The sequence below is a fragment of the Lachnellula hyalina genome (assembly GCF_007821495.1).
Source record: "Lachnellula hyalina strain CBS 185.66 chromosome Unknown contig00074, whole genome shotgun sequence".
NCBI lineage: Eukaryota > Fungi > Ascomycota > Leotiomycetes > Helotiales > Lachnaceae > Lachnellula > Lachnellula hyalina.
This window is the reverse complement of record NW_022157188.1, coordinates 1,529-20,447: the sequence shown is the minus strand read 5'-3', so window position 1 is coordinate 20,447 and position 18,919 is coordinate 1,529. Positions and strand designations below refer to the sequence as shown.

The 18,919-nt window shown below is 46.7% G+C and overlaps 5 protein-coding genes across 5 annotated transcripts; 3 read left to right on the top strand and 2 right to left on the bottom strand.

Annotated features, from left to right (window-relative positions):
* Positions 1–2,910: 2,910 nt before the first annotated feature.
* LHYA1_G004921 (uncharacterized protein) lies at positions 2,911–4,159 on the top strand (the record flags this gene model as incomplete). Its single annotated transcript, XM_031149874.1, has 3 exons — positions 2,911–3,362; positions 3,410–3,611; positions 3,746–4,159. 3 exons carry the CDS (start codon positions 2,911–2,913, stop codon positions 4,157–4,159), a joined length of 1,068 nt encoding a protein of 355 aa, XP_031005015.1.
* Positions 4,160–4,194: 35 nt separating this feature from the next.
* Positions 4,195–4,730, top strand: LHYA1_G004920 (uncharacterized protein; the record flags this gene model as incomplete). Its single annotated transcript, XM_031149873.1, has 2 exons — positions 4,195–4,665; positions 4,698–4,730. The coding sequence occupies 2 exons, from the start codon at positions 4,195–4,197 to the stop codon at positions 4,728–4,730; spliced, it is 504 nt and encodes a 167-aa protein (XP_031005016.1).
* A 188-nt stretch (positions 4,731–4,918) lies between these two features.
* On the bottom strand, positions 4,919–8,917 carry VPS41 (Vacuolar protein sorting-associated protein 41-like protein; the record flags this gene model as incomplete). Its single annotated transcript, XM_031149872.1, has 5 exons — positions 4,919–5,701; positions 5,751–7,407; positions 7,526–8,484; positions 8,569–8,595; positions 8,654–8,917. 5 exons carry the CDS (start codon positions 8,915–8,917, stop codon positions 4,919–4,921), a joined length of 3,690 nt encoding a protein of 1,229 aa, XP_031005054.1.
* Positions 8,918–9,148: 231 nt separating this feature from the next.
* Positions 9,149–10,443, top strand: MRX10 (MIOREX complex component; the record flags this gene model as incomplete). The annotated part of the gene is made up of 2 exons (XM_031149871.1): positions 9,149–9,864; positions 9,915–10,443. The coding sequence occupies 2 exons, from the start codon at positions 9,149–9,151 to the stop codon at positions 10,441–10,443; spliced, it is 1,245 nt and encodes a 414-aa protein (XP_031005053.1).
* A 7,147-nt stretch (positions 10,444–17,590) lies between these two features.
* On the bottom strand, positions 17,591–18,646 carry LHYA1_G004917 (uncharacterized protein; the record flags this gene model as incomplete). The annotated part of the gene is made up of 2 exons (XM_031149870.1): positions 17,591–18,491; positions 18,609–18,646. 2 exons carry the CDS (start codon positions 18,644–18,646, stop codon positions 17,591–17,593), a joined length of 939 nt encoding a protein of 312 aa, XP_031005032.1.
* Positions 18,647–18,919: the final 273 nt, after the last annotated feature.

The following is an 18,919-nucleotide window of genomic DNA, read 5'->3' as shown; positions in this document are numbered from 1 at the left end:
CAAGAATTATAATAAGACGAGACATCTCTAGCAACGAATATGTCTCTACTGAAACTTCATCATCTAACTTGGTTCAATAAAGCTCTTTTAAGATAGAAAATATACTCATACAATGCCGTCTTACCTTGTTACTTGAGCCTCTCGAGGCCTTGGAGTAAGCATAATCTATAAAATAATGAATTAATTTGGAAGATTGACACATAAAGTAGTAAAAACTCATTAGACAATTCTCGTATGATTCCGCAAACATTGTCATTGGAATTGTGAGGGACAATACTACCACTGAAAAGCAGCTTCGAGATGACGGAATCAACGATTTCATTTTGCTTGAAGCAGATATAACTAATCTTGACGCTCTTAAGGTTCGATGATTACCAAATACGCAAAGATTTTACTCTATTTCTAACACGACTTGTTAGGCTGTCGCCAGGAAATTAGATACTAGTTCAAGGGGTAAAATTGACTACCTGATAGCGAACGCTGGCTTGGTCTCAAAGGTATCCGCCTTGTGCACCTTGGCAGACTTCTAAGTTTTGAATGGACTGCGTTAATTGGCATATACGGAACTATAATGTACCTTCTCCAATTGGTAATTATGACCAAGGACGAACTAGAATGACTTTCAATGCATTCCTCGCCGTGGCTCTTTAGCGATATTAATACATGGCATATAGCTTATAGCGCCGAGTCAGGAACGGGATCGTGAGCGAGGACAGAGGACATAGATATGATGCGTCCTCTGCGATTCATGTGCGGTGCTAAGGCTTGAACGAGGAGCATTGGGGCGCGGAGGTTAATGTTCATGAGGCTGTTAATGGGCAGGTTAGATAAGACTCTAGGGAGAATAGCAGGAGTGCGCAGTACGTACTTGACATAATGATCTAGCTCGATAGATAGACTATCCTGAATTCCGGTAATCCCAGCATTATTGACGAGGACATCAATCCTTTCCGTCTGGAAACCTTTCAGCACCGCGTCTCGTACAACAACCCCGCAGTCTGCTGCTGAGAGGTCGGTGCGGACGAGAAGCGCTCTTCGCCCAAGCGCGGCTATCTTCTTTGAAAGTTCTTCTGCTTGGGGTGTGCTGGATTGTGAGGTGTAGACAATTGCTATCTCTATGCCTTTGCTGGCTAATGTGAGGGCAACGGCGGCTCTGATGCCTCGAGATCTACTTGTGATGACAGCTATTTGACTTTGAGACATTTTGGAAGGATTTTCGAGCTGTTTGTTTGAAATGTAAGATTATAGTTGAGTAAAGATTTCTAGACAAGGCCTTGAATGGTTCTGGGATCTGGTTCTTTAACAACTTGGGTAAAAGTAAACCCTTTTATATCAGCTTGTCGGTTGACATGTTTACAATTACAAATGCCAATACCATTCCACCGCTGACATAGAGGGACAAAAGCCTAGATCTGATGGCTTTATCATACGACAAAGGAAAACGATTGACTTGGTATGCTTCATGCCGGGTAAAGAGGTACATCGGAGTTCCTAGTTGCATGAGTAAGCAAAGGAAATCTCGGGAATAAAATCGATTTGAAGCAATTCAAGAGAAGGAATGACAAATGTTTCGCAGTATTGATAATCTGACCATGATGGTTTTGGAAAAAGGTTCCAGGTATTAAAGGAACGCGATTATTTGAAGGAAAAAAATTGAACTCATTTATTGCAATAGATTGAAACATTCACCCTTATTTAATTTCACCCAAATCCACCTTCAATTTACCAGTCACCGCTCCTAAAGCAGATTATCATTGGCACTAGCATAAGCAATGGCCATCAAGGAGCGTCTCATCAAGGTCTCGGTCTTCGTCGTGCGCAACCCTGCCATCACGGAGGAAGAGTTCCACTCCCACTGGAGCACCCACCACTCCACGCTAGCGTCCCCCTTTCTAAAGCGCCTAGGATGCCTCAAATACACACAAGTACAAATTACTTCCCTTTCAAACCCCGAACCATAACTGATCACCCGCCCAAAATAGTTCCACACCCCATCAACTAGCAAAGCTCTGATTGCCACTATGGGCGGCCCCAAGAACCCCGCACTGCAATAGGATGGTTCCGCCGAGTTCTTGGTTGAGAAGGCTTATACGGACCCAGAGTGGTTGGGAGATATCAAGACGGATGAAGATTATTTGTTCGATATGAGTTTGCCGGCTTTTATCACGGCGGGGTGGGAGGAGGTTAATATTGAGGATGGGGAGATTGTAAAGCTTTGAGTTGTTGAGTATAGATGATAGAAATCTGGGATGCTCGCTCGTTTGAATATTGTACTACTCGAGTAAAGCAAGGAAATTTCAGCTGTTGCTGTGCTCAGATTTCTTACTTCTCGGCTACTCGAGTATAGTATCTTACGACATGGCCGCAACTCCTTTAGCCAAATCTCACATCTCGAGTCACTTGACATTCCACCACTTGAACTGAGTGCGTTCTGCTAGGATGGTGACGGTGATGTTGAAGAAGGAAGGAAGAGGTCGCTACTGCCTAACGCTGAAACGTGACATAAGATACTATCACGTGGTCTCACCTTCATTTCACAACTCGTCTTCCTCTTCGATTCAGCTTGCAAGAGTCATCTATAAATATTCATCACTGCAACGTTCCAAGCGTGTGGCGATCATCCACCAAGGCAACAGAGACAGGGTGTCACTGGAACAGCTCACCGTTGGGGGTTGGCCAGTGGGGTGGCGGCGGTGAGACATCACCACTAAAGATTCAGCCAGGGATTGCTTATATTTCCAGGTTCGTGTGACAACAACCTTTCATAATTTATATTGTCTCGTGCAGCCTCATTATATGTCGTTTTCTTATGCTATGTCTAGATACCTTTGATTTAGGACGTTGTTTGTTTGTTTTTTTGCTTCTCTCTAACGCCTTTCTCTCACATCGCGACCTCAACGCGCCGCCAAGATGGCAGGAACAAAGTTCTATGGTTCGCAAGTCGGCGGCAAACGCGTGACACCTCACTCCTACACAGGCTCACCTCTTGAACTTCTCCGCCATGACATCCTCTCAGCCTTCAGCTTCTACAAGCTACTCCCCAACATCATCTTGCCCCTAAACCCATGTCGATCCGGCGAGTTTTGCGAACTGTACCCCTCGGCTGCAAATCTCTGGGCCATGTTCTTGCACCTGATCCTCTTCTGCATGCAACTGCCCTTCATTCTTTCCATACCCTTCTGGCTTGTGTTCCCGGTATGGATGGTGGTTATCGGGGTAGTGGTGTTCGCGTTGGTCAATAATGCGATATGCTTCTTGCTAAATGGCTCGAGGGGGAGGTTTGTGAGTGAGCCGAAGTATACGGAGATGAAGGCGGAACATGAGCACGAGCAGTGGATATTTTTGAATGGTGTAGCTGTGGGGTAAGTGCAGTTCCAACTCATGCTTTAATTATTTTAATTAGAGATAGGAAACATTGGATGCAATCCAACATCAACCGCCTGGCCCTCACCTTTGGCCGTCCCGTCCTAGGCGTCCACAACAAAACCAGTGGTGTAATCTTCGACGTGCTCCAATGTCTAATCCAGCGCAACTTCAACTACGCAACCATGGATATCCGCGACGGGTATAAAATTGTGAAATCCACGCTCTACAATCCAAATCTCACCAAGGTAATCAAACAATCAAGCCCACCTTCTCTCAACCATTTCATTATAGCCCCACAACATACATACCTATTCTATATACATACAGAAAACCCTCCTGATTGAATCCCATCTCTGACATCCCACCCTAACCCCACCAGGTAATCTTCATCCTACACAGCCAAGGCGCAATAGAAGGCGGCATGATCCTAGACTGGCTCCTACAAGAACTCCCCCAAGACCTACTCTCAAAACTAGAAATCTACACCTTCGGCAACGCAGCCAACCACTTCAACAACCCGCACTTACACCTGCTATCCCAGCACGCCGCGCTCAAGAACCCGCGTCGAGCTACGCTCACCAGGACAAAAACACATATTGAAGAACATCCTCACCCTAATCATCCTCATCATCCCCACGGCTATGTGGATGGGGATGATGTTAATATGGACGCAAAGCATACTACGAAAACCCACCAAACATCCACAACCCCCCAAGGCAAAACAATCCACCACATCGAGCACTACGCCCACACCACGACCCTGTCTCCCGCTGGGGCGTGTTGTATTTCATAACCTCCCCGCCCATCTCCGCCACCGCGCCCCGGTTCATGGGTCGCGTATTCGAGTACGCTGGTGCGAATGGCGGCCATCAGTTTTGTATGCATTATCTGGATAACATGTTTCCTCTGAAAAAATGCAAAGACGGTCTCGGGGTCGGGGGAAGTGGGTTTGAGGGGTGTGTGGATGTGGATGGGGTTGTGGATGGGGTTGGGGTTGCGCGGGATGGAGAAGGGAAAGGGGATGGAGACGAAGCAGGGTTTATGGACGAGGAAGTCCAGTGGTGGGGCCGCGGCGCTAGTAGAGAGGGCTTGGAATCCAGTTCCCTCAGCGCTTCTGGCAGTTTTAACTTTTATACCAAAAATGATGGGGACAGAGAAGGAGAGGAAGAGGAAGATGGGGAGCCGGCTGCAGAAGTAGGGGTAAATGAGATGAGTCCCGTCAGTGCATCCAGCACCATAAATGCGCTGCGTGGCGAATTCGAGAACGGGAGGGGTTTTACGAAGAAAGAGAGGTATAAGGTGCGGGAGTTGAGTCGGTTGAGCTTGTATAGAAATGGGGGGAGTCCGAGGAGGGACGCGGTTGATGCAGGGATTGCGAGGATGACTACTATCTGAATAAATACCCATTTCCAGCATATTTTTGTATCTTTGGATTTAGCTCCATTGCTTTGCTCTCTGTGTTCTGATCGGGGTGTTTACGTTTACTTTATGTGCAAATTCTCAGTCATATATACATCCATCCATCCATCCTGCCTCCGAGGTAGCCTTGCTTCTAGCTTGTAGTGATACCCCCACAAACCGGACACCCGTCCCGAATCTTATCCCTCAGCAGCCTGGCATGCATCACCTTTGCCGCAACACTATGCGTCGCCGCCCATTGCCCATTCTCATCCAACTCTACATCCGGCGGTGTTTGTGGCCTCTCGTCATCTTTATTGTAATTCAGCAAATGGTTCAGATGAAACACATGTCCGCAAGCAAAGCCGACCAGGGTCTCAGTCTCGTGTTCGGAAAACGATTCATGGCAGCCGACGCAGTGACCAGGCTGGTGTTTCTGCGCCGAAGGAGCGGGTGGAGCGTCCGAGGCTGTTACGTCGACGTGATCCACCGACTTGTGAACGACGTCGAATTTCACCCCTTTGCGTTGTCCGGAACGCAGGGTGTTCTGCGCCATGCCCACTTCGCCCTTCAATACCCGCGCTACACCTTCACTAATACTATGCTGTAACTCATACTCCTTGATCATCCTACTCAGCCCCTCCCTCAAACCCTCAATCTCCAATCCTTCGGGAATGCGCCGGACAAGAGTAATCGGGTTGATGGCTGTGCCGACCTCCTCGAGGAGACCGCGGATGAAGCGGGGTTTGTCCATGGAGTAGTTCAAGAGATCTTCCCAGAGATCAGTATCATCTTGAGATTTGGCAAAGGAGATGGCTTGCGAAACGTCCGCGAGGCGGTCGATGATTAGGTAGAGAGCGCGTTTGGTTTGGCCGGTTTTAGAGTATAGGTAGACGAGTTCGGGGATGTAATCCCGCTCTTCGCATTCTTGGGTTGCCTACGTTTTGTTAGTATTTCTCAGATGGGGAATTGATCAGGGGACTGACCTTTTCAAAGGTATAGTAGGTAGAGGACTTGAGGAAATCCATGAGAAGTTCACGATCATACAGAGCGAACAGATGCACAGCTAGATCCGCTAGTTCGTTAACGAGGGCTCTGCTTTCGGATAGTAACCTGTCCCTATTCTCTCCCTGGCTTTCTTCGATTCCATCTCCCCTCCACAGAGCGCTGACATAGAAGAAAAGGTAAAGTATCATATTCTTCTCCTGTAATTGCTTAACTACGACCTCAGGACCAACGAGCCCGTGTTGTGCTTCGTCAACAAGCAAATTGATCGGCTCGGAAGTAAGAGCTCGAAGCTCCGCAATAGAAGCTGTCCGTTTTTGCTCTTTCGAGACCCGGAGCAAAATTAGACCAGGAATGTCATCCGCAACAGCGTCGACCAGATGCTGGTCTTTGATGAGGGCCATAGCGGCATCTGCATCTTGAAGTTGAATATAACATTTTAGTGCTTCTCGTGTATGCCCATTAGCAAGATGAAGCTTGCCCAAGCTTTCCATCACGATTCGCCAATCGCGGCCCACTACTCCATCTTCCACACTATCTTCGCGGACATCTCGATATTTGAGCTGGTTCTCTAAGACCGTGGTAACACTCTTGATGTCGAAGAGCTCCGGTGGCCATTGTTCAAGTAGCTCTCGCACCCTAGGTCTGTTGTTGGCAACATAATGACCAAGAAGGACTTCGTAAATTTGTGAAGGCAGAGGAGGTTTCAGCTGTGTCGTTGGTATGTAGTCCGTGATCTCGTCGAACTTCTTAGCTCCCACAAAAGCATAGACCCATTCTTCCCATTGGGCAGCAGTTCCCAACACCTTTCCGCAGATCTTGCCTGCGGTGGCCCAGTCACCCGCATCGATGAGTTGACGTATCCAAAGTTCACCAATTCGACGCTTCTCTTTCTCTACAGCAGAATAAATCAAACGACTCGCAGAATCTACTGTTGAGGATGCATCATCGTTCCAGTCGTCGCCGCTTGCTTGACTTGGTTCTGGAGTGCCTGGACCAATTTCCATGAGTCTTTCTGCGGATGTAGTGATGACTTCCGGGTGTTCATCGATTAGCTCCCAAGCTTCTTGGTTCTTTTCGTGCTCCAGGAGCCAAGAGAGGTGATCTGAGAGATCTCTTTTGGAAGCTAATATACAGTCGTATGGACTGTGGATGAATATCTTCATTCCCGGCACTGAGAGTTGGGGGTGGACGCTGCTCATACGGTTCGCTGGTAGGACTTTTGTCGCACTGCTTCCGACACTTGAAGCCTTGGGATCCGAGCCGTTACTCCTCACACTCGCCGCTGAGCTTAGTAGAGCAGTCGCATTAACGGTAGCGTTCCACATTCCACTTCCCATACCGCTCAGGGCCTCCAATGTTCCACGATATGTTTGGGCTACGGGAAGGTTCCGTGGAGCAGGCAGGATACCCAGATGATAATCCGTCGCCGACAGCCTTTCAAATCGACTGACTGTAAGTGTATCCGTGTCGACCTCTTGTGAGGACCCAAGGTCGATAAGCCGAAGCTCAGGTGATAATGCATTTTGGCGGTGTCGAATACCACCTCGTGGATCACTTCCCGTCGAGGTTGTAGAGCCTTTGGATTTGTGCCCTTTGCTCGGGGTTCTTTCTCCATCCTTGTCCTCTTCCGTGGGACTGATATAAGCAAGTACAAGAAGCAAAGTTGGGGTATATAACGACAATCCAGAAATAATGCAATCCATCCGTAAACTGAAACCATTAGTCAGGAACAAGTCAATGATGGAGGTCTTACATTTTAATGATCTCGGCTCTTCCCACAGTCCGTTCTCCGGCATTTTTACCAACGCCAACGCCACCAGGGTGAACATTGATGATCCAGATTGTACCTCCCCATCCAACAAGAAGTTTCTCGATTCGATTGCTGTCCTTGGAAGCTTGCTGTTTCAATTTTGCTGTCGCTGCAGAGGACGTGGCGGCTTCGCGTACTTTATCGTCTTCGTCCGATTCAATGCTCTTCTCATCAATCCACTCGACTCTCCCCTTCCAGACGCCTGCCATCTCTTCCCATCCATCATCTTGGGGTCTATCCACGTGACCGATTCGTTTCCATGCTGAATCGGCGTCTGCACTGTCCAGATGAAGGTTCGACCGCATAATCTTGACACCATGCTCGTTAACCCAGACTACATATTTGCCTGTCAATGACCATTTTATTGTACTGATGGTCCCTTCCCCCGAGTGTAGCACAGTATCTTTGCCCCCATTGGAACCAAGACCAATGGTACCTAGCCAGCCAGACGCCGTGGCCGATGCAGAACCAGTAGTTGTTGATGTGGAGCTCCCAGCTCGGCCGCCCACTGTGAGAACCAGATTCCCAGCCAGCCCTCCTGATATGTATGTTCGGTCATTCTTGTAATCTGGCGAAAGCCCAACAGCTTGCATTGGTCGAGCAAAATCTCGTAATTGATTGTCCCTACTATCCACCAACGAAGCTACACAAACCTTCCCGTCGATTGAAGAAGTAGCTATATATATGGCGTTCGAGGGGACGTTTGGAACGAGAGGCCCTTTCGGTGCCCGTGGACTGGATGTAGAAGCTTGGGAAGCTATAGAAGGCGATTTCTGGGGAGTTTGGGCTTGCGATACAACTCTATTAACAGCTTCCGGAGCTGCACTGGGCAAAGGCGGGGGAAATGGGGATATCGAAATGCTGGTTACAGAGGCGGAATGGGCGTGGTAAACTCGAAGGGACTTGAAGGAGGGTAGAGAAATTACATGCTGCCAGAGGTATTAGTTTTGGATACACTATATATACAAAGATTGCAGGAGACTTACAATATTTCCATTATGCGTTCCAATGAACTGGGTATTTATACGTCGGTCAGTAACGGTTCCATGACGCAGACCCGTCAACACTCACCATCTTGTCGCCCGCGACCAGAAAAGAGCTTGTAGCATCTCCATTTCTATACACAGGTACCAGATTGCTTGTTAAGCGCGCATATTTGAGCTTCGGCTCCTCTTCTTCGCCCTCGTCGTCCTCCTCGTCGTCGTCCTCGTCTGCCTCGGCATCATCGCTGTCAACAGTCTCATCTTCGTCGTCCACAATATCCGTATCATCGCGACTGGATTCTTCGTCTATTGGGACATTCTTGTCGCCTTGATCCTCCGACTCTTCAGCCATGGTGGCGCACTTTGTTGATTACATCTGGTGGTGTTAGGGAACGTTGGACAGCCACGTTATCCACGTAGAGCTGGAGCTGGAGCTTGGAAGCTGTTAGGCGAGAAATATAATCGCGTTCGCGTCCGCGTCGTCTCGAAGGACCAGATTTTGTGCCGATTTCACCAACCGCAATGGAAATTTGGGTTTATATACAAATGATAGCTGGATCTCTAGAATCATCCAATCTTCACAATGCAGACCTTCAGTCGTCAAGTATTTGCGCCTACCATCAGGCAAATTCTCAATGAAGGCTCAACGCGTCAACACCCTTTCCGTCACCTCCATGCTTCAACTACGTGCCAATTCCCTCGAAAACGAGAGCACTTCTTCTCGTCAAAGGCTCCCCTGCAGCAAGAGGTTGCTACTGCCAATGCAGAAGTAGCTAAAGATGCCCCGACTCCCCAGAAACGAAAGCCGATGCGGTCCCCGGCAGGAAAGACATCTCTGAGGAGGGTCGCAGCGGAGGCTCAAAGATCTAGAGATACTGCCCTTCGGAAGAAAGACACAGCCCAGGACCATGAAGGAAGCAATAGAGTCATGGCGATATCTGTGGCAAGCCAATTCGACATGGAAGAGGTGGTTAAGATTCTCCGGGCTCACGGCTTCTCGATTGATCCAGACGGAACAGAATTCGATTCAGATCAAGTCATACATACTCGCGGGGTGAACAATGGGGATATTTTCGTATTTCCGTCTGGTACTCTAGTTGCATGGTCTCTACCAGAAGATGTGGTCCGGGATTTGGCCACCAAAATTCTGCTTCCAGCAGCAATCGAACCTCATATAGAACAGATAGAAACGGAAGACCTAGAATACACAGAGGATGAAAAAAGAGACAGCAGCGCTATCAAGGGTGATATTATTGCTCTAGGCACAAAACACAGCTCGCAGCATGCAGACAGCTCGAAGTATGTTGTCTTGCCCCCCTTCACAGAATGCTCACTAATCGAATGTTTAGTCCACGACTTGACACGACACTTGCAAAGATTGCTTTCTCATCCGGTCTTGCCCGGTCAACAAAGCTTGCAGTCCTCGAGACGATGTTAGGAAAATACTTTGAATCCACAAGAGCAATTCCGACCCTTCTATCCAAAGGCTCACGACTACCATTTCGTCGAAATTTCATGTTACAGAAGACTGGGCAGTTGCTAGAGTTGAGGGCACAGTTGAACCACTACTCCGAGCTTACCGACTCCCTACCAGATCTGTTCTGGGACAGCAAATATGAGCTGGGTCTCGAAGGATACTACGACCAAGTTGGCAGAGCTCTTGATGTTGGCGTACGAATCAAGACTTTAAACGAGAAGATGGATTATGCCCAAGAGATCGCAAGCATCTTACGGCAGACATTAGCCGAAAAACACAGCAGCTTTCTCGAGTGGATTATCATCATATTGATCGCAATAGAGATAAGTTTTGCTGTCCGCAACGAAATACAAGAGCGACAGAATGCAAAACTTGCAAAGGAAAACGCGATTGAAGCATAGACCCATCGGGGTCGAGCCAAATGGGCTTCACCGCTCCAGGCATACTAAATATTACAATTGGCGTTTAAATAGAAGATACCCCTCTCCTTTCACATGAAGATGGCACATCTAGATGCAATATACATACGGTCTCTAATAACAAGTGCGTAGTCATTCCACACTGGACCCGAACTTCCCGATTGTGTAGTTCTTGGATCTCGAACATGTCTTAATAAATATGATTGCTTATAGATTCAATCCCGATGCACCACCAGACCTTCGTTGAGGTTTAATGGAGCAAAGGTAATAAAGTGCCGTCAGTGCGAACTTGACGAATGGAAACGCATACTGTCAGAATCTCAACTCCACTCCATCCCAACCTTGAGGTACACTGGGCGGGAGATTGACCATTTCACATCTCTTCTTCCATTCAAGATCACCACAGATCATTGCCATTTCTTGAATCCCAACAGTCAAATTCTGACGAACGGAGCTCGGGAAGGGGGAAGCTCTATTATCAAACAACACCCCGTCCCATCTGAGCGCTGTAGTAATCTCTATGTCGCGTCCAGTGCTTAAAATCCGGGGACATGGACTGGGAAAAGTCGTTGGCTAGCGATCTGAGATGAAAGCTTCACGCCTGGAGAGGACGGCCCATCGAGTTTGCAAGCAATACTTGCGGCGTTAAAAGCAAGGCCCAAAGTGCTAAGTAGCGGGGTGTCTTGATGAGTTTGCGATTTCAAATGGCTTTGCTTACTACTTTTGACTCTGAGTTGTGTTTTCAAACGGTGTACCAGTGTCGTCTTATCTAACTTTCCTCTTGGTTCAATTTATGCCCAGAAGTGTGGGCTGTTTGTGTCTGACTAGGAGGGGTATTTACCTGTCGACAATGCGCAATTGATTTAGTAACATCATTTTAGGCATGATGGCAAAGCTGTGTTCAGCAGCCTGTTAATTTTTCAATGTTTCTCGCGCACACCGTTATGAAATGGCGCACACCGTTATGAAATGATAAGTCCCGTCCCATCTTGTGTCCACTACTCTGGGACTTACTGTGTAACCAACAATCCTCAAGTGTCAAAATGCTCTTCCACCGCCCACACCCCCAACTATAGTATAGCGACATCGAAACGCAGTCCGTCTGTACGCCACCTTCCTCCCTCCGCCAAACACGCGCCGTGCAAAAGAGCATCGCGACGCATACCGCTAAATGTCTCGAAGCGATCGAAACATCCATCATGCTCTTTGCTCTCCCATCCCCTCGCATCAAGCTCTCACCGCTCGTGACCTGCGCACTGGCGCTACAAGTCATGGCGCAAGTGAGTGCGTGTAACCACGTTTTGGAGGCGGGAAGTAACATTTATGAGACGGGAAGCAACATTCATGAGGCGGGCAGCGATCGCATTCGACTTGGATTGGGCGCGTTGAAGGCGCAGATTTGTGCGTGGGGGCTGGCGAAGGGGAGTGGGAGGGAAGTGGCAGGGAGGGGAATGGTGACGATGTGCACTGCAGTACTGTATGAGCGATTAGTTTATCTACATATGCACATGAGACAAATCTTCTCTCGGACCGGCAGCTGTACTGTAGTATTAAGTGACTGCTTCTTGATCGGGAACGATAGAGAAGGAGGATCCGGAGAGCAGATCTTCTCTCCCTCATACGAGCGTGCCCTCACTTCCAAGACTCGTCCACCCCGGTGATACTACTTACAAACACACAAGCACAGCCGTACCATCCAATATCATCATCCTGATCTTTCAGTGCTTCACGAATGACTTTTGCATCTTACGAATTCAATGGATGACGGACATTCCGGACTCGACGAGCTAGGGTAACAGAAAGCGTACGGTTGTAATTTGTGAGCCATGGCAGCTTGATTATTCAAACTGTATTCAAGGTGATGGGTTGTTTGGAGGCTGGTTGTGCTTAAAGCTAGTTTGACTGTTTTGGGCCTTTGGCTGGATACATGCACTCTCAGGTGCGCAGTCCTTGGTCTGAGATGTGTTGGTGCCATGGTTAGAAATAAGACTAACGGAATATTAGGTAGTATATTAATCCTTGACCTAACGAACATGCTCGGATAAGTGCATACTGCAGAGTTGATGTGGTCATATATACGTATTAGTACTACTGTACTAGGTATATATGATAACTGTTAGTAGCAATGATATTATATTGAAGTTTCAGGTTCCACGGATTCCACATTTCAGTTCGTTATATAATTAATCATACCTCGTGATTTGTGAAATCTTTTGGTGCCATTAAATTGCTATTGCTTAGTATGGATGGGAACGACGACGCTGGCAGAGTCCTGGTACCTGTAACCTATGATCAATAGGGATTCAAATTTGCTAGTGAGGCTTCAAAACCCAGAGGCTGTGTTTTGTTATTGCATATGTTTCAATCAATCTTTCCCGAGACATACATACGGTATGCGACATCTTTTAGGGGGACTTGCAGAACGCGATGTCTCTGTTGAGGAGGGCCTGTTAATCGATCCTTAGTATCCGCAGGCGCAGTTACCCGCATTCGTATACAGCTCGAGGCAACCTAGTGAGGAGCTGGTGTATTAAGGAGAGGTATCACCTGTAGTGTAACAGCTCAAGTGAGCAATGATAGCTCTAAGCTATAGTGGAATATATGGCAGAAAGACCAAGAACTCCAGCCTTTTCCCGTTCTATAGCTACGACAAATGATAAACAGTAAGTAAATGTCCCCTATATGCCCCTTTTTCCACACCCCCACCTCCTCCCTGTATTCCTTCAAATTATTCATTTTTAGGATTCTATTTGATTGACTGACATCAGAATCTTTAAGTAGTAGGAGGACTTAATTGCCACTGACTTATTCTTCAGTCTAATAGACGCAATAACCTGGGATCTACGTTACCCTTTGGACAGTGATCTCCATTATCATATTATCTATTTCGTTAGGTTAAGTATCAGTATCGTTCTGATGGCCACTAAGGTCACGGGAACTATATCTCTATTACTTTGTACCATTTGTATACGTTCGCACAAAAGGGTATAGGCTTAAGCTTTATCAGCAGACCGCACTAATGGCCAGCACTTGGAGAAATCAAAGATATAGTTCCACAACTGGCTGTCTCATGCATGAATATCAAACATCTTTGTGAACATCTTGAACAAGGATGTACCGGAGATCGTAAGACTTGTAATCAGTAGTTAGGAAGCTTTCTTGAATATCTTTTAAGCTACGTTCTGCTACTTTAGGCCAGGTTCTATCATCTAGGAGTTGCAGAAGTATACATAGAAGATTCTTGAAGTCAATTGGCATACCAAACTATTGAGGCAATCCTTTAGCTAGGAATCACTAACAATTAGCCTTGTAATAAAGTCTCGGCGATGATATGGCCTAGTTGCTCGTAAAGAGATATGTAGCTAGTAGAGATTTGGGTCAACCCCGTATCTAGGCTTTGTGTAGAAGATAGGAAATGGTATATGTATAGGTAGTACTAGAAAGTCCTAATTAATTGCGCTTTTTATGCTATGCTAAAGACTAAAAGAGAAGTTGAATTAAGTAGGAGAAAGTAAAAAGAGAAAGAAAGCAAGAAGAAGAGGGCTTAATTATACTAACTATGAATAATTTGAACATCTATGCTAACTAACCCCTTTAGTCTAGTATATATCTATGAAAGGGGCTTAGTGACATGCTATATATAAATAGAGGAAACATCCCGTGATATAGACACGTGAGATTGCTGGTCATAGTCTTTTGAATCTTAATTTTAAGGTGTAGACTCTAATATATATATCTGTATATGACCTTACTAGCTTAGAACAAATATGTACTCTTTTCTTATGTTATTATTGCCAGCGCTAGTGTCTGCGTTGTCCTCTTCGCGTAAGCCGATCTTGGCCCACTATATACAAGCACCTACACTTTCAATCCTCTATCGAGGTCAACATTCCAACTGCCGGATTTCTTACTTTTGCACTGCACTTACACATACCTTTCTTCGTATTACGTGATACGCACCCTGAGAAACCCGTGGGGAAAGTTAATACTAAACCGCAGAGACATTGGACGGATATTTCATTCTTAGAGCTAGATACATCCGAATCACCAGAGCAGGAACCGAAAAAAGTTTGGGGCATATACGAGGCCCATTTCTCTTGTGTCGCCACTGGATCAGACGAGTGGCGATGGGTGGGATATGCGTTCGTTGATGCGGAAATTGATGGGCTCCTACATGAGTCGTCTGAGGATGATTTGGCATTTGACCAAATCGCGTCCGGACAACTTGATGCCCATAGGTACCCTATTTGGAGGCCGCGGGACTGGTGGCTGATAGTGCTTGAAATCCGAATTGAACAAGCGAGGAAGACATGAGAATATCTGATCCATAAAGTGGAGCTTGGTGTTTACCGATATGTATGTTTTCACGGAAGCAATTGCCCTGAAACACTTATTATGGTTATGAAATTACTGACACCTGAAATAGGCAAATAAGCACCACTTCATTCTTTCCCGGCGGTCTGGGATTGCTCAGGAGGAAAGAGCAGAGATCACGGCAGCTTTTGACTGGACCGTCCAAAGCATGCGCCTCTTGTGCCGTCTTGATGGTGTTCTCTCGAATACAATCAATGCTTGGAGGTTGTTTTCGGGCCCTGACGGTAATATTGGGTACTTTCATGCTACGAAAGTGGCAAGAATATCACCGGTTGCTCGCCGATCGCTCCGCTCTACCAAGTCGATCTTCCGAGAACTTGAAGAGATCCAGACTAAAATTCGGCTTCTGAACAAGCGCTGTTCTGAGTTTAAAGAGATTGTGAGTTACGTTTCATCTGAATGCCTTTATTTTCTTTTGATTCAACGTATAGTTGCACTGATACCGCACGTGAGATAGTTACAACTTCGCTTGTTTGTTGAAAGCAAAGAAACGGCTGATGGCAAGGGTACAAATTCAGAGTTTACAGTCTCAGTAAGTTTCCACTAGCCCTTTTCATTTGTCAAGCGGTTAATTTCCCGAGAATTTGTAGGTCCTCTACCCTATTGCGCTGGCCGCTGCTATTTTCAGCATGCAACAACCAGCTATACCATTCGCATTAAACCCTAGATCCTTTGTTTTCACTTCTTTAATTTTGATTATTATGGTTTATGCGACTCGCTCAGTTGTTCGGCTTGCCATGTCTCGTTGGTCGTTTTTGCGGAGACGTGTTGTCTTGTGGTTTCACAGGAAGGAAATAGCTGAAAATGGTGGCGAGGATGACCACCAACGTCACCTGATTTTCGATGAAGAGCGAAACGTCCTGGGGACAAGCGCAGTACGCAGGCGACCTGTTATTTGATTAAGCACACGGCCTTGAGGAGACGGGTCTGTTCGTTGTCTCATTCATGTTTATCTGCACCTCACCGAATAATCCACGTGAGTATCAGGCAAATCCTTCATCGATCTGATCTGTAAACCAATGACTGACTTATTGGGTTTCAATTGTGGTGGTGAGGGCGTTTTCGCGTGTCTTCCACTAGATTTAAGTTATTTGTTCAGACTCCTGCAGATGTGCACATGTTCGATATGTGTACTCCTCTAAGTGGCTTGCTGCCCAACTGATACGTCACCCCGCAATCTATCCGCCTCACATTTTCTTCATTGGCGACGACGACACTGTAAGAGAGTTGTCAATCTGTCGTCTCCATGTCTCGTCTACGGCTGAGATCTATTGTTACGAGTCTAGCGGAAGTAGTCATATACGAGACTAGGTGTAACACCTAACGAACACTTCCGTTTATTTCGATACACCTCAGCCGGATCTGAAGTAAAGTCCAAATAATCGAAATCAACAGAAGCTACGTATTATGGCGACCCTCGAACTCAGTGGCCTTACAACTAGGCTTGAGGGGTTAGGACTGGATAGTATCCCAGTGTTCCCAGAAGCCCACGTGCTTAGCAAACCTCTTGATATTGGCCGCTCATATCTTGCTGAAATACTGAGTAGCCTTGCTGAATGCGATGCTCTCACCGCTTACAAATCTATTCATTGGCCGAACGACATCTTCACCGCGGACTTGACGGTGCCGTTACCGAAACTCAGCCATGGTGCAGAAGAACTTATCACCTAAGGGAGCTGGCTACGGCAATTGATCGTTCAAGGAAACATGCTTTCGACAAGATGATATACGTGGTCGCCAATGATCACGACATGCATTTCGTGCGTATTTCCAAGATTCTGAAGCTCATGGATATGGACGATCTAGCAGACAAATTGCAACATATTCACTTTAACAAAGGCGCAGACAAGTTAGATCACGGACACAAATTAGGTGAGATCCTCGATCATTGCCAGAGCGCCATGCATGAATCCTTGTCGACAACCTCGGAGAAGGCTGTTCTGCTGGGCAATTCGGACGATTCTGCCGCCGCGATTGGAATCTCTGCGCTTTTAGCAGGCGAGCTACAGGTCAAAAGAGCTGCTGACTATTCCCTCGATCTTGACAAGATGACCACCTTTGGACGCGGCACTGGCCCTGAGCTACAATACTGGTATCTAAAGCTCTGTGATATTGTCAAAAGTTCGACATTCGATCTGGACGCCTTTACTAACGAGGATTATGGTCCAGTTGAGGAAGAGAGCTATACGGAACTTCTTCGCATTCTAGCCGAATATCCAAACATCACCAGTTCAGCGTATAAAACATTGGAACCATCCACCATTATACTTTATCTTACCAACATCACAGATCAACTTTCCGTCTGTTTTGAGACCGAAGAAGAAATAGGCCAGAGTGGTTCGAATCTCAGCCCGGCCGAAGGAGCCCTTTTTGAGAGTGTGCGGCAAGTTATGGAAAACGGGATGAAATTGCTTGGAATTAGGCCAGCTACTCTGTGACTTGCGATTTCGAATCGATAGGGGCATTAAGTCGACATAAGTAGATGAATGGGTATCCGGCTTGTGTGAATGAGCTTTGAACGTTTTAGGTATTATTATTACTTGCCCGGCATTGAGACGATACAGATAGGCAGTCGACGATTTTCAATCGTGTATGAAACAGTCAATTTAGATTTGAACTTTTATAACATTGCTTTTTCCCAGCCATCAAACCTTTGATTTGTGTGGTGAAGAACTAAAGGTAAGGAGATCAAAACACAGTAATTCATTTTTGAAGGAAAACTAAGTAGCTCGCACGGATATCACATCCGTGATCCTCAGCCAGAAGTCACAGAACTCCCATCCGCCAGGGTCCCGTTTTCCACCTCATGGTTTCCATTTTTCTTGTTCTTCTTCTTCTTTCCTTTCTTAGACACTGCGGCCGGCTGTTTTGGCACAGGCGCGAAATCCGGTACGGCTTCCGCTGGCGTGGGCAGTACCTCCTCCGAAACCACACCTCCATTAGTCTCCTTGACCTCTGGCGTCTGGGTAGTGTTCTTGATAGGCAGATCATGTTCTGGCAGCTTAACCGGTGCCCCGTGAGGATATGGGCATTCAACCGTAAATTTTCGTTCCCAAGAAGGTATATCAGAGTGGTCGTGAAAACGACAAGCGCCACCCGGAGTGAGAGATTCGGGTCGCGGTTGCACATTTTGCATTTGCAAGAAGTAGTCCCATCCAAGTCCAGGAAACAATGTGAATGCCGGCTTCCATCTCAAGTAGTCGTTGTCCTGTTCGGAGGAAGTTGCGCAATTATTTGTGATTGCAAAAACAGAAGCCCAAAGTTGACGTAGAACCGAGCCAGATGGGACAGAATTGTACACCATTGAGAGTAAGTCGGGAGTAATTTCCCACTGCTTAGCATCAAACTCCCGCCAAAGATGGTCTGCAGTTTGATTCCTGAGCTGGTAAATATTGTATGTCTCTGCTAATATGGCTAAATCGAGGACGGCTTCGAATGATTTGGTCCCTAGTCTGGGTTCAAACACATGAAGCCAGATGAAGAAATCTTCGAAAGTAGAGGCTTTGACATTTGGCAGTTCGATCGCTCCGTTGGCAATTCTGGAACGACATTTCTCCCCTAGGATTGGCGAGTGTTGGCTTAACAAGTCTTGCGGAACTTGGAAAGGGGTGCTAGTCGACCCAACCAGAATTGTGACGCGGCTACTTTGCAAAGCACTGAATAATTTGTCAGAACCGTTGAATCAGAATCGGTACAATGTTTACTAGCCTGATATATGCGAATCTCTGTATATCTTCCGTATGGGCTGATCCCCATTGCTTTTCACGTCTCACAAGTGGTTTCCATTGACTTGCTCTGCCATCTTTGACATTTTGTAGATACTCTACTTGAATTGAAAAAGCAGGACATAATCACTTAAATGCTTGGGAAAATATGTGATAATGCATGAAAGCCTGACCGTGTGCAGCCTCATTAAAAGTTGGGTCGCGAGGCTGAGGCTCTGCTTCACGGCCTGCTTCACTACGTGGCTCCACCAGCACGAGAAGACATTAACCGGCGTTACACAAGAGTTGAACACAAGCTAAGCACAAACATATGCATTTTCTTAGGCATTAAAGACCTACTAAGTGAAGCAGGGCGTTAC